This window comes from Chelon labrosus (assembly GCF_963514085.1).
Source record: "Chelon labrosus genome assembly, chromosome: 13".
In the NCBI taxonomy this organism is placed as follows: domain Eukaryota; kingdom Metazoa; phylum Chordata; class Actinopteri; order Mugiliformes; family Mugilidae; genus Chelon; species Chelon labrosus.
This window is the reverse complement of record NC_140346.1, coordinates 14,668,094-14,681,648: the sequence shown is the minus strand read 5'-3', so window position 1 is coordinate 14,681,648 and position 13,555 is coordinate 14,668,094. Positions and strand designations below refer to the sequence as shown.

Sequence of the window (13,555 nt, the reverse complement as noted above, 5' to 3'; positions counted from 1 at the left end):
ACACACACACACACACACACACACAGGGCTTGACAGCGCAGCGGACCTCGCCACTCTGCTGTTGTAACAAGTCCCTCTAACGAACCTGTCACTGTTCTCGCCGGAGACAAGACAATAATGACATGCTAACAAAGTCGAGCTGCAGAGAACAGGTCTATTAGCACCTGTTAATGCAATTTGTGACGACCGACACCGAGGCCTACACCTCTGAGCAAGATGGCCGATCTTGTGCTATTGTACATTGCACTTAACGGGCTTAAAATAACTCTAGGCTGGGATGCTAAACGACCTCCATGTTTTGACACATATTCATCGATTCAGCTGTACAGAATGTCGATCTACCTATCCCATCGTATTTATGTTCGTCCGTGGCAAATGTGACCCGTCCCAAATGTTTCCTTGTCACGTAATTTTATATAAATGTAGTCTACTGCCCATGCATCCTGCAAAGAAGTGTCCAATATATATTAATTTGTTGAAAAGAAGCTGGCTAACAATGTTTAACACAGAATTATTTCAGGCTATAAAAACCGTCAAACGTAAGACAAAAGTTGCATGGTGGACAAGGATTTGGTTTCTACATACAAATGACTCCAAACATCAGATTCCATTCCATACAAGCCCTGAAAGCAGACAATAAATGAAAACAGAAATATAATGGTGTTGTATTTGTTAATTCGGTAAATAATTTATATATTATATGTATCTATCTATATACGTATCTTTATATATACTTGAGTATATAGATATTTCGATATATAGATATTTCAATATATATAAATTATTTACCATATTATAATATTTCTTTTTTCATTAGTTTGATTGAGTTTATATATATATATATATATATATATATATATATATATATATATATATATATATATATATATATATATATATATATAGAGAGAGAGAGAGAGAGAGAGAGAGAGAGAGAGAGAGAGAGAGAGAGAGAGAGAGAGAGCATCATTCTTTATACTCATTTATTTACACACATATCTATTTTTTTATACATGTACATCTATCTATTAATATGTCATATTTCTACTGTCTCTGACTTTGGGGAAAATATGGTTTGACTGATCTAAAGTTGTAGGAAAAAAAGGATGCAAATGCTCTTCTATTCTCTCTGGGATCTTCCATTGCAGTTATCAAACAGTTAGATGGTGAATTTCACTGTTAAGTAGCGCTTTGGAGCTTTGCGCTACCCAAGCAAGGAATAACCTGGGGAAATGACAGCAATCTACAGTAATGACTAGTCTCCAAACACAGTTGTGTTGAAAGTAGTCAGGAGATGAAAAGCCGAGAAAGCAAACCCGATAAAGGATTAGGGGGGAAACATGTCAATAGAAGTCCTCTGTTGAAATGTAGAGACGCATGAGAGAACTGGCCTGATGGTTTTCAAAACACACTATCAGGAGAATAAATGCTATGAACAATTTTCTTTGAACCAGATCACACCTAAAAAACAAAACAAAAACAAAACATATGCAGAGATGACAGCACTGACGTAGCTGTTCAGTATTCAGGATGATGCATGCGCAGTGACAGATTGCTCTCTGTCGCAGGCTGAGGGGGAGGATGTCTTGCTCCTGAGATCCAACCGGTCAGTGAAATCTGACTGGGCCTCTCAGTGGAGATTATAAATAGTCTGTTGAGATCATGGTGGAAGTTGTATTAATAGGCATCATTAAGAGCAGGGGCCAAAGAGCAAACTGGGAAAAAAGAAGAGACAAATTGATGAAAATGGGAGCAATCTTTTAGCAATTTTAGGCCCATGAATTAAAAGCTGGGCTTGAAAGAAAATTAGAAATAAGAAAGGGAGTCTAAAAAATGGGAGAATAATTGCGTGAAGAAGATGGCTTACAATCATGCCTTTAATGGAAATCCTATTATCCCTTGCCCAGCAAAAATGTAGGAGCAGATATCACTTTAAGCACCATTATTTTACAGTGAACGCATCCTGTCAAGCTTCAGACCACCAGGTAATCAGTAGGTCTCCAAGAAATGATGAATACAACAATTAATGAAAAAGAAAACGCTGATATTAATAAACATATAAATTCCATCAAACCACTCTGCAGCACCTACATAAACAAAACCAACAGATTTGCTTGGACACCTCCACACTCGGTGCACCCAGGATGTGCTACTTTACAAGGACAAAACAAGGTCCTCAGTGCTGATGCTCCCTGTCAAACCACTGGGAAGCTTCCAGTGATCATGTCATGTAAGTCATGTTAAAGAAATAGATGAATTGAAAAAAGGGGGATTAGTTTGAGGAGCTGTCAGCTTATGCAATCGTTTGAACGCGTCAATCACACTATTGTCATGCGTGCTCCACTTTTTGTAAATGTGTACACAAGTCCTGGTCACATAGGGTGCGATAATCTGTTCAATTCAACCAGTTAAATAGTTCATCTGTTTGAAAGGCTTTTGTCTTTTAGTGGCGCGTAGGCGTGTGTGTTCGCATGTGCGCCTGTGGGTGTGAGGATAAACCGAGCAGTGACAAAATGTGACTGTTGATCAGTTTGTTGGGCGTGAGACAGCAGCAGACATCCGTTTTGCATAGTGCGTGTTTGATAATCTAAATTGTGAAAGAAAGAAATCCATTAAGCTGTTTAACTCTCTCTCTGAGTGCGCATTTGTGTGTTTGTGTGTCCGCAGTTGAACCCATTAACTGAATAAAGCTTCCAGTGTGATTGTGGCGTCAAATGGGTTTTGCAGAAGCATTTCTGCTTGGCCCAGCAGTCCTTGTCCTTTTTTTAAAGTCATGACACACTTACACAAGACCCAAACCCCCCAGCCATAGTTAATTATTGATTGGTTGGAAATGCTGCATCAATCCTCACACATCTGTATGACCGTGGATGTACAAAACACAAACAGATGCCGGCCAATGAGCAAATTAAATGCCATATGCTGATTTCAGTCGACAAAACTGAAGTCGCTGTGATCATTTTTTTTTCTATCTGGCAACAATGTAGGCTGGTAAAAAGGAAAAAATCCTTTAAGTGAAAGGCCTGTGTTCAAGAAAGTGAATGCTTTTTGAGCTAGACACTAAATCCGCCATGTCTCTTATATTGTTTTTTAACCTACACCTTCAAGTCATTCATCAGCAAACAAGAAAAGGACAAGTACAAAAATGTTAGAAACAGCTTTTTTGGATCATTTAGTGATTTTTCTACTTAACAAATCCTACTAAAAACGTTCCTCCCTTGTTTTCCCTCCACCTCATCCCACCCGATTACTTCTCGCTTCACGTGCAGCTGCCTTTTAGCAAAGCCTCAGGGCAGTGGAAGTTTCCTGCTTTAATTCCTATTAAGAAAAGAGCACTTACTGACCAGGGGGACACACACCATGGGATTTTCAAGATTCTGGTTAATCGCAGGGTAATAATTGTATTTGGGGGCATTGCGGATCGCTGGCAAAAGTTTCCCGGGCAGATTCGGTCTCATCTGGTGGACTGATCAGACTCCTTTGCTGGCAAAGTAATTGATATTTATGAGCCGACATCTGCACTGGCCCAGTGGTCTGCGAGGTTTACAGACTTATGCCAACAGTAATGAGGGCAAGATCTGGACATGAATGAAGTTCATGGCTAGTAATAATGAACACTCCCAGAGAATGTTGTGCTCTTTAGTCGTTAACTTTACCCACATTATTGTCTTGTCAATATTTATTTCAGGTTTGAAATCAAATTTATATTTGGGAATATGTTTTCAGTGCAGCCCAGTCATTACGAAATCGAATGAAACAAATCAAATAGACAGCAGAGCTCACTGAAACAAAACTAAGTGACAACAAGTCGCTTGAAAATATGGAAATTGCCAAACATCAGCTAAGAATATAGTGCGGTTTTTTTTGTTGCAAGCACTGGGAGTAACCTTAGAGTCAGTGCTCAGAGAAGTGGATGGATGGATAGATGGATTCAGCAAGCAGGCTATGCATCCGGGATTGAACCACTAACCCTGACCACTGAACCACAACTGCCCTTAAGCACTAGTAGCAGCACCTTGGGGTTTAGTATCCCTTCATTAATGCTTATAGTAGTTCACTTCAAAGGAACAGCACTGTTATTTATTTATTTTTTTATTTCAGCATCCAAATTTACTTCCCTAACTGCATACCATTGGAGGCAAGTCACCGCTACTGAAACTTGCTCCCTCTGTCTCCATGACGATTTAATTATCAACAGTCACGACTTTTACATAATGTGTTTTGAGTCAGACTGTTTGGCTCCTGAGGGCCTTTTTTAACACACCTCACGTTGCGTTGTGACGAACATGTTTTCACGACCAAAAAGCAACAGCGAGAGTTTAACAGAAAATGACTTGTTAAAGTTGAAAGCAGAGCATGAGACTGCAAATTATGGATTAGAAGCCCACATGTGCTGTATGGATTTCACAGAAGGACACCTCGAGCTCTGGTCCCCTACTGATTCCCCCCCCCACATTTCGCCCTTAGTAAACTATGATTTAGTTTGACACACTTTGAAGATGAGAAGAGAGAAAACCGGCCACGCTATCATTTTGTACATTTTTTTTTAACAATGTGGACGTAGATGCTGTTCTTCCCGTCAGTACCCCTTTACAAACTGCTAACGGAAACCTGCTATGCTCTCAAATGAGGCTGTTACCCCTTCGGCAAGACATAGGGGCCGCTGGAAGTTTCTTTGTTCGATTCCTTTAAGAAACTCGGGCCAGGGATCCTTTCACATCACTTCACAAACACACAAGGTCAGATGCACACATACAGAGAAGCACACACCGAGCTCTCTGCCAAGTTATACTTCCTGGTGGAGGTTCAATGGCATCGATGAGCTTGGCACTGAGACTGGGCCAGCCGATACCCTGCTGCCCACTGGCTCTGACAAACACACACACACACACACTCTTGCCTCCCATCAGTAATATTTCACTGTCTCCACACAGAGGTGGAAATACATATGTGAGGTGGTGATGGGAAAAGACTTGCAGCGCATTGGGGAGCATGTGAGTGAATCAGAAGGGAAATACGACTAAGGTAAAATGCAGCAATGGTGACAATTCCCCTAGTTATCCTGAAGACCCCTGGAGTGAGTACGGATAAAAGGAGAGAGAAAGCAAAACCAATGCGAGCACAGAAAAACACACTGCTTCCATTTACCAGGATGATGTTTTTTCACCCGCAGTTCCCCTAAGAAAAGCATACTAGCAAGGAAAATTAGATCTACAGCAGTTACCTTCTGAAAAGCTGAGGAGAGAGAAGTTCACAATGTGAAGAATCAAGAAAGTGTTTAATCAGAGGCTGATGATCTCTGCGCCTGTGAGGGATTGATCTGTGTGAGTGCATGTCAGATCGCAGACTTTCTAAATTCTAACTCTTGGGAAATAAAGCTGGTGAGGTGACTGCTGCGCCCCAGGCGGCGCCGCATGGAAATATATAATGATAGTGCATGTGTCATTACTGCAGCTTTCACATAATAACACAGCAAAATACAAAGAGGCAAAAGAATCAGCTGCAATCATAAGTCGCTTTGGTAAAGGTTTTTATAGCATGGGTCTGCCTTGCTGGTTTGATTGATGCAGTTTGGTGGGGAATGGAGACACAGAGTTGGACAGTGTGGATAGTTCAGTTCCAAGTTTGTGCTGGCAAATTTTCTGGCTTTTTGATTCGGTTGTGTGGCAGTTGATAACCTGATGAAAGTGTCGCTGAGAGTTTTTTTCCTAAGTGCTCTTGCTAATTAAATCCTAACCACAGACAGGAGTCTGAGTGTCAAAACCAATTATGTGCTTTGTACGCCCACCATCCACCCCATCTACCTCCTGGCAACGCTAATGTAGTTCATAAATGTGGTGCTCATTTTACTTGTTACCATTGTCTTATGCATCTATGAGCTACTGTTCTTTTCATGTATTTGTCCAGCAGTCAAGAAACACTGATAAAGAATATCAAAATGTAGGTCCATGAAGTATCAGACAAATTAAAATGGACATGGAAATGTCTGAAATGGTCAGTGGTATACAATATCTCACTTATGTTACCTTGTGTCACAATTGTGACATTTTGGACCTGAATGCATCTTTTTACTCTTTTTGTGTCTCGTATAACCTTATTACAAATGCGTAACACCCTTAAAAGTGTGAGGAAGTTTCCTTTGGAGAATGTCATTTGGTTGTTATGTCGTCTCACACTACTGCATTTCAAGTTGACCTCATGCACACTGACCCATATTAGAAATTAAAATGACTTAATTAGAAAGGAGCATATCAATTGAACACTGTATGTGTGTTTTACGTGTGCAGTTTATTAATATATTCTCCTTCTTTGTCTCTTCGCTGTGGCAGGATGATTCCATCCAGCAGTAATGACTTCCTGGTCCGGGACCTCGCCGCTGGACGCAGCTACGACCTCTGCGTCCTGGCTGTGTTCGATGACGTCATCACGTCACTGACTGCAACGCGTCCTCTGGGCTGCCTGTCATTCACTACGGACACAGAGTTCAGCCAGTGCCAAGCGCTGCACAGTCACTTCCTGGGGGGCACTATGATCATCATCATCGGAGGGATTATTGTTGCTTCTGTGCTGGTTTTTATCATCATCCTGATGATAAGATACAAGGTTTACAGCCAACAAGGGACAGGCCACGGGAAAGCGGCCATCGCGGCGAGTGCGCCAAGACCGCAGAGCAATGGACAAGGGGGAGGCAGTCAGGTCCAAGTCCTCCCTCGCTCTGCCTCAAAGATGACTGACAGTCAGGACGAACAGGCGATGGCACCGTCCAGGGCCACGTCGCCTAGCAACACTCTGAGAGACACTGTGGCATTGGTTGAGGAGGAGGGCAGCGGACGGAGCATAATGACAAGGACTGACTCCTTGGCCAATGAGGAGTTGCTCTCACCCACCAAGAGCCGTTTCTCCTCCAGGGTTGCCATTGAGATGAAAATCAGACCGCCATCTGTCGCCAAAGAGCCCACCTCTACTATGGAACTGGCAGGTAGTAGAGAACCAGACAGCGAGAAAGAAATAGACACAGGGGGAGCAAGCAGTAGAGCAAGGAGGAAGAATTTATTTTAGAGACGTGAAGGGAAAGACAGCAAAAAAGTTGACATAGGGGACACATACAAAGAAGGGACAGAGAAATACAGTCAAACAGAAAAAGATATAAGAACGAAAAAGCAGACGATGTGCAACTGAGGGTGTGAAATTGGGCAAGATAATAACGGAAAGAAGAATGGTGAGAAACTGAGTGTGAACTAGAGAATGAATAAGAGAGATGCCACTGGAAATATAATAAGAGAGACAGAGGGCGAGACGTGTCTTTCTCTCTATAAGGCTACAGCGAATTCTTAAGTCGCATTAAACTTTCTTCCATGATTGCTCAGTGCGTGCAGGAAAGGTTATGAAACAAAAAGGGTTGGATTAACCTCCCGACAGTTTTTTTTGTTGTTTTTTCTGCTATTGCTAATTAGCGGGCTTCCTTTCTGAGCCATGGAAACTGGTGCACGTTAACTCCAAGTTGAAGAGAAACGACTGAGTTTACTTTATCTGTCCAAAAGAGTTGTGCAAGATGCTCTGAACATGTTGCCAAAAACAGCACACTTGGGCTGTTTTATCAAAGAGTACTTAAACTGTAGGCAGTGGCAAAAGAAGTCTTTATCATTAGAGGAGACGGTTAACATCTTCCCAGTTAGTGCTTCTTGTCCAACTTCAATTAGACTGCTACAAACTATTAGACCTTATACACCCCGAGAGAGCTTGATCACCATTAAGAATGACACGTCCTAAGTGCTTAACAGAGAAAGGGGAACATTAGCTTAGTGCAAAAGAAAGGCTATGTCAGGTGGCTGAAATTCAATACCAGGTTGGAAAAAATCCCAAACCTTAAATTAGTTCAAAGGTGACGGGAACTGCCTTAAAAATGAGTTGTGTTCTTTTGTCAGTCATATTTTTGTGTCTTGCTTTGCATAACAAACATTAATTACATGATGTCAAAAGTAGATGCTTTTTTAAAGTAACCAGATTACCATAAATACTTGGATTCAATGAATACTTATATATTTATCCCACGGGATCTATCTATCTGTCTATCTTTTTTTTAAACAATACATATATAAAAAAAAAAAAAAGAGTTAACATCAGTACATTTTGATACTACTGTCAGCCGCTAAAAAGCTTGCGTACAGGATTTATATGCATGTTTGTGAAGTTTTATATACCCACCGTTCCGACTCTACCCCCTTGCGTGCTCTAAATCCAAGCAATGTGTTTTACATTAGACGCAGCAGGAGTGTTGTCTCCAGGGCTAACAAATCAGAATCCGGCAGACACAAACAAGTCATATACTACCGAAAAATCCACGAGTCAACTGAAGCAGTCACAACTATTAATAATGTATGTACAGAGTAGGTAAGGAACTGTAAGACGATAAGACTGCTGAGGTGAAAAGAGAATTCAGCACAACCATTGACAGCAGTTTTCCCGGGATGCAAGGAATACCTCAAATAGCATTGAGCATCTCTTTGGAAGCTGCTTGGAATGATTTGTGATTGAAAATTGTTAAAATTTGTTAAATAACAGTAAAAAAAAAAAAAAAGAAGAAGAAGAAGAATATGTATAAAATCACTATAAAAGAAGGTTCATTCATCTCGACTGCTGCGCATGAATAATAGAAACACGCGCCTCTGACGCCTAAAAATTCGAAAACCCAAGCCTGTGCCGTTGCCAAAAACAAATTCCTGAACGTGTTCCAGTGAGTGTAAATGACAGGCCAAAGTTGAGCACGCTCGCAATCAAATTTACCGCGCTGTAACTGGTTAACTTCCAGCTTGAGAACTATTAGCGCCACTTGAGCGTGCGGCTTCCATTTACTCTCTTGATCGTTTGGCTCTCATGTGTAGTCAGGGAGCAACCTCTCGAAAAGAAGTATTTTTAGTTTCTTGGGCAGTGCCTGCTGGCTCGGCGGTAGAGAATATCTGTCAGATGGTGGACAGATGGCAAGACACACAGAAAGAAGGATCGCCTGTCTGATAAAACTGTAATCATTTATTTAGGAGTGTCATTTTGCATTTACAGAATTATTAAAGTAGTGCAAAATACATGACGGTGAAAGCACAGTGTGGCACAGTTCTGCTAAACGTATTCCTTAGAATTCAAGCTACTGATGGAAAATTGCTCTTATGTAATACAGTCTCTGGCAGCAAAGGCCATTAGATAAAACCTACTATTTATGTCATCAGGCCCGCTTCCCCCCGATCCAAACTTTTCAAGTGACTCGCACATGCTCACAAAGATCACTTGAAATGCTCAATGGTGCGATAATAATAGGAATCCACAAGAGCATGTGAATTTTCTTTTCGGGTAGATTTTTTTCCCTACGCTAAGCCTACTACAGCGCACTTCCCCTTTAACGCTAATCCACTCAGTCAACGGGGGTTGCGGTGGAATGAATAAATGGAGGTAACAGTTAACACACGAGTGCCTTAAACAGCTGAGCTGAAATACTTTATCAGCGGCTGATATGTCATTCAATTGGCCTCTGTGAAAGGGTTGAAATGAGGTGCAATTGAGCCCAGTGCTGATAGCGGAGAGGAAACGAGAGATCAGTGCAGAGTAAGGCAGATTAGCAAGTGAGTTCAGGGAAAGTTTTCACCTTTGTGAACTTTGCAGGTTTCGAAAGTTGGTTTGATTATTCCAACTCAGTTAAATGTGCTTGACATCCAACATTTTTGATTGTGTCACACTTACAGATAGGCCGCCATCGACAGTAATTGGCTTCTGACATTATCTAAAGCCATAGGAAGGGTAGTTAACAGAATTCAGTGATGTGTGTGGGAAAGTTGATGGCTAAAGCTTGTTACGTACTCCACAAGCAGCGGGAAACAAAGTTCGTTCTGGCCAGGTCATTTACACTTCACGAGAAGCTCAAGTGCCGAACCCCGGGAAAAGTCCTCATAGGGCGCTCCCACTGCAGCATGTCACACGCTCTAAGCATTGTGAGAGTTGCGGGAGTCGTTTTGACGGCCGACATTTGCCGATCTCTACCGTGGAGAGATTAGCGGTGACACTGTGATTATTAGCATCTGGGAGCTCACAGAGTGGCCTCTAGTATTTCCACTTTTCCGCATTAACCACCCCCACTTCCAATTTCTGACCAATCACAGAGTAGTTGCCGGACACCACACGAGAAAAAAGTTCTGCCCGGTTGATATGTCGAGAACAAGCTGCAAGAACCCCCAAACAAAATGATGTAATTTTGTTCTTGCAGCCCTAGAAGCGAGAACAAGTTTCTCGCTTCTCGCAAAGTATGTAACGGCCTTATATTGGAGTTACAAAGAGTGCTCACTAGAGCTGTAACAAGGTAGAATTTTTCAAACTGATGAACTTTTGTTTAGTTTCAGCACTAAGGTCCCACCATATGCACAAACTCAAGCGTTTCCCCTATAGGTCTAATTAATGGTCCTAACCTCATGTCACCCTGAGCTGACTGAAGTCTGTCAGTCAAAGGAGGCTCCAGAGGGCACCCCCAGACAAGAACAAGACAGGCAAACAAACCAATTACTTCAGTTTTTTAATTTTATTTTGATGCTTCACCTAGGAAGAAAAAGTTACCACTGGCCTTTTGTGCTCTTTGCTTCCATGCTTTGATGCCAGGATCAGTGGCACTTTGAGGGCAACCTACAATGAGGGCTAATACTGGCGTGTTTGTACAAAGGCTGTTGGGGTTTCTCGGGGCCTAACGGCGCCTGTGATGTGTTTCACTGGTTGCTGCATTGCAGAGAAAAGGCAACATTGATCTGATCACAGAGAAAGAGAGTGAGAACCGCGGTGAGTCAGAGGAGACTGAGGAGCAGAGAAGCTGACAGATACACACAGAGAGACCCCGTCAAAGGGCCACGGTTGTCAAAAAATGTGACCCGGCATGAAAAAATAGGCACATTGTGGGTGATAGTTACGCTTTTGTTTGTTTTTCCTCTTACCCCACATGTGTGGACTGGCCGCCTGGTTTTTAATTTGTTAATAATATACACATAATATACACACCTATCTTAAGGAGACAATCAAGGAAGACTTAACAGAACTACTAGTTCCTGCACTAACTGGTCCTAAATGATCATTTTTCCAAGTCCGTTGTAAGAAATAGGAGACAAAATCCACATTCATAAGTGAAGATCTCAGTGTAATGTTTTGTACAACATTCCTGGTGTAAAGCACACTTCATTCATTCCTGTTGAGCATTTTTCTTCCTTTTTTTTCTACCATCTTTGAAAGAATAGAAAGTAAAGTCAGATGTATACTTACTTGCACATATGGGTATGTTGGTTAGTTTATGAAACTATGCTTAAAACAAACAAAATAAAAATATTCAGAAACTATCCCTCAGTTTGAAAAAAAAAAAAAAAAAAGGATCAATGAAAAAACACACATCTCAGCATCCTTAGCGTCACCTTGGAGCTCGAGCTCTACCTCGTGACACAAGGACGTGTTCACGCGGATTCGGCAGCTCTTTAACCTGAATACTAAGTGGGGAATTTTCAGTCTGGATCAGCACCAATTATATGCTCGACACAAACATGTTACGATCATGTCAAAGCCAAGGGCTGTCGGTTCACAAACACCAAAGCAAGTGAGTGTGAATGTATGAATCATGTTCTGGGGACAAGAATCTCTCCACAGTCACATTGTGGGGACAAAAAAAACATGTCGCCACCGGGTAAACCCATTCATTTCACTGGGTTAAGACTTACATTTAGGTTAATTTCAGGGCAAGCCAAGGAAACACATGTAAGGCAAAGCGATGTCCTTAAATATTAAAAAAAAAGCAAAGAAGAATTGTGTTTGTTAGTTCAGGGTCAGCTACTAAAGCTACTAAAGGTTATGTACAAGCTTTAACTGCCTTGAGCCGGTACAAACGTTCCCACAAGGTTAGGAAAACAGCGAGGATAGGAAAACAGGGAGACCAGGATGTGTGTGTGTGTCTGTGTGGTGTGTGTATGTGTGTATGAGTCTGTGTGAAGAGCAAGTGCGTGTTCTCCCCATGGCCCATCCGTGACCCTGTAGCCTGTCTGTCCTCTGTGTATTTTAATCTATCATCACTCCTTTCAGTGTCACCCCGTATGCCCAGCTTCATTCTTCACCGCCGTCTGTCTCTCTCAATTCATCCCTAAGAATCACCCTCCCTCCCTCCCTCCCCCCTCCCCCCCCCATGTTGTTTCTCAAGCTCTCTCTCGTGTCTTCTTCCCTTTTCTGACTGTCCTGACACTTTTGCTTCCTCTCTCTCTCTCGTCTCCCCCACCATTTCTCCTGTTGCTATTTAGCTGCATCTCTGTCTGTGGTTTATTTTATTTAGTTATTTTTTTCTCCAAGTTTCACTCTTTTTGCTGTTTTTCTGGCTCCGGTTCCATTCGTCTCCTCTCTTTTCTCTCTCCGACTCTTGGACGCCTCCAGCAGATGATGACAGACGGCCTCGTAGCGTCGAATGGAGAGACTTTAAGATCTGAAAGTCTCTTGGCCGATACTACACACAAAGAGTAATGACTGGCACTTAAAACTTGAGCACTGCCTGCATTTTTTTTTTTTTTTTTTTTACTTCTTCCTACTGTTTTTTTCCTTTCTCTAACCCTGTAGCATTGCTCCTAACACCCATGGCCCTACTGTAGCCTCAATCCTATGGCGCATGCTGGCATCTGACCCTTTTCTTAACTTTTGGTCAGTTCTGTTCACACAAACAACCAAAACAATATGGTTCTTTTTTTCTTCTGTTAGTTTTGAACACCTACGTTTGAGAAATACATCCAAGACATTAACTTCAACCAAATAAAAAGGCAACATTTCATCAATGCAGTTTACAGCATATAAAAAACACTTCCAGTTAAGTATAAAAGCTTAATATTCCCTAGTTACAGCTTGGCATTTGTGAGAATTTGCTACCTTTACTAGTCATATGTGATAGTAAATTCAATATATCTTATACTTAGAGCTGTTGCTTGAACAAAATAAAGGACTTGATGGCATGGCCTTGAGCGCCACAGAACTCTTACCGAGGTTTTCAAGGAGTTCTTCTCATTTTAGAGACAATCCAACCGAACATTATGTGATTTACTGACTTCCCTCACACTGAACTATTTTTTGCTGAAAAAAAAAAAGAAAAAGGAAAAAGCAGTTTCTATGAAAACTAAAAAAGTAGTTTTCATGGAAACCGTTGAGTGGTTCACAGGATTAAAAGAGGAACAGTAATCTTGTGCTCTTTACCCTCTTTTTCCCCGACCCTCCCTTCATCTCCTTTGCGCTGGCACATCCTTTTTTTTCTCTCTAATACAGTTCCTCCCCCGTATTAACTCTCCCTTCCCTGTCGGATTTCAGTTTAAAACACCTTTGTCTGGTTTTTATTTCCTTCACCGCTCACACCGGGTTATCGTCACCGCATACCGACTTCTCCTCTCCCCTCTCCCAATCACCCCCATCTCCCCTCATCCATCTGCATGTTACAAAGAGTGATGGGAGGAGAGGAGCGGCGGATGATGGAGGAGATAGCGGTGGCTGTGATGGATCGATACAGACTAAGGCATTAAGA

At 41.8% G+C, this 13,555-nt stretch overlaps 1 protein-coding gene across 1 annotated transcript in view; it reads left to right on the top strand.

The window, feature by feature from the left end:
• Positions 1-7,945, top strand: part of LOC311498713 (leucine-rich repeat and fibronectin type III domain-containing protein 1-like protein) — a 49,861-nt gene extending 41,916 nt beyond the window's left edge. The window contains exon 7 of the mRNA XM_084559419.1: positions 6,330-7,945. Coding sequence (XP_084415545.1) covers positions 6,330-7,059 — 730 coding nt within the window. The 3' untranslated portion in view covers positions 7,060-7,945. The remainder of the gene's footprint in view (positions 1-6,329) is intronic.
• The last annotated feature ends 5,610 nt before the right edge of the window (positions 7,946-13,555 follow it).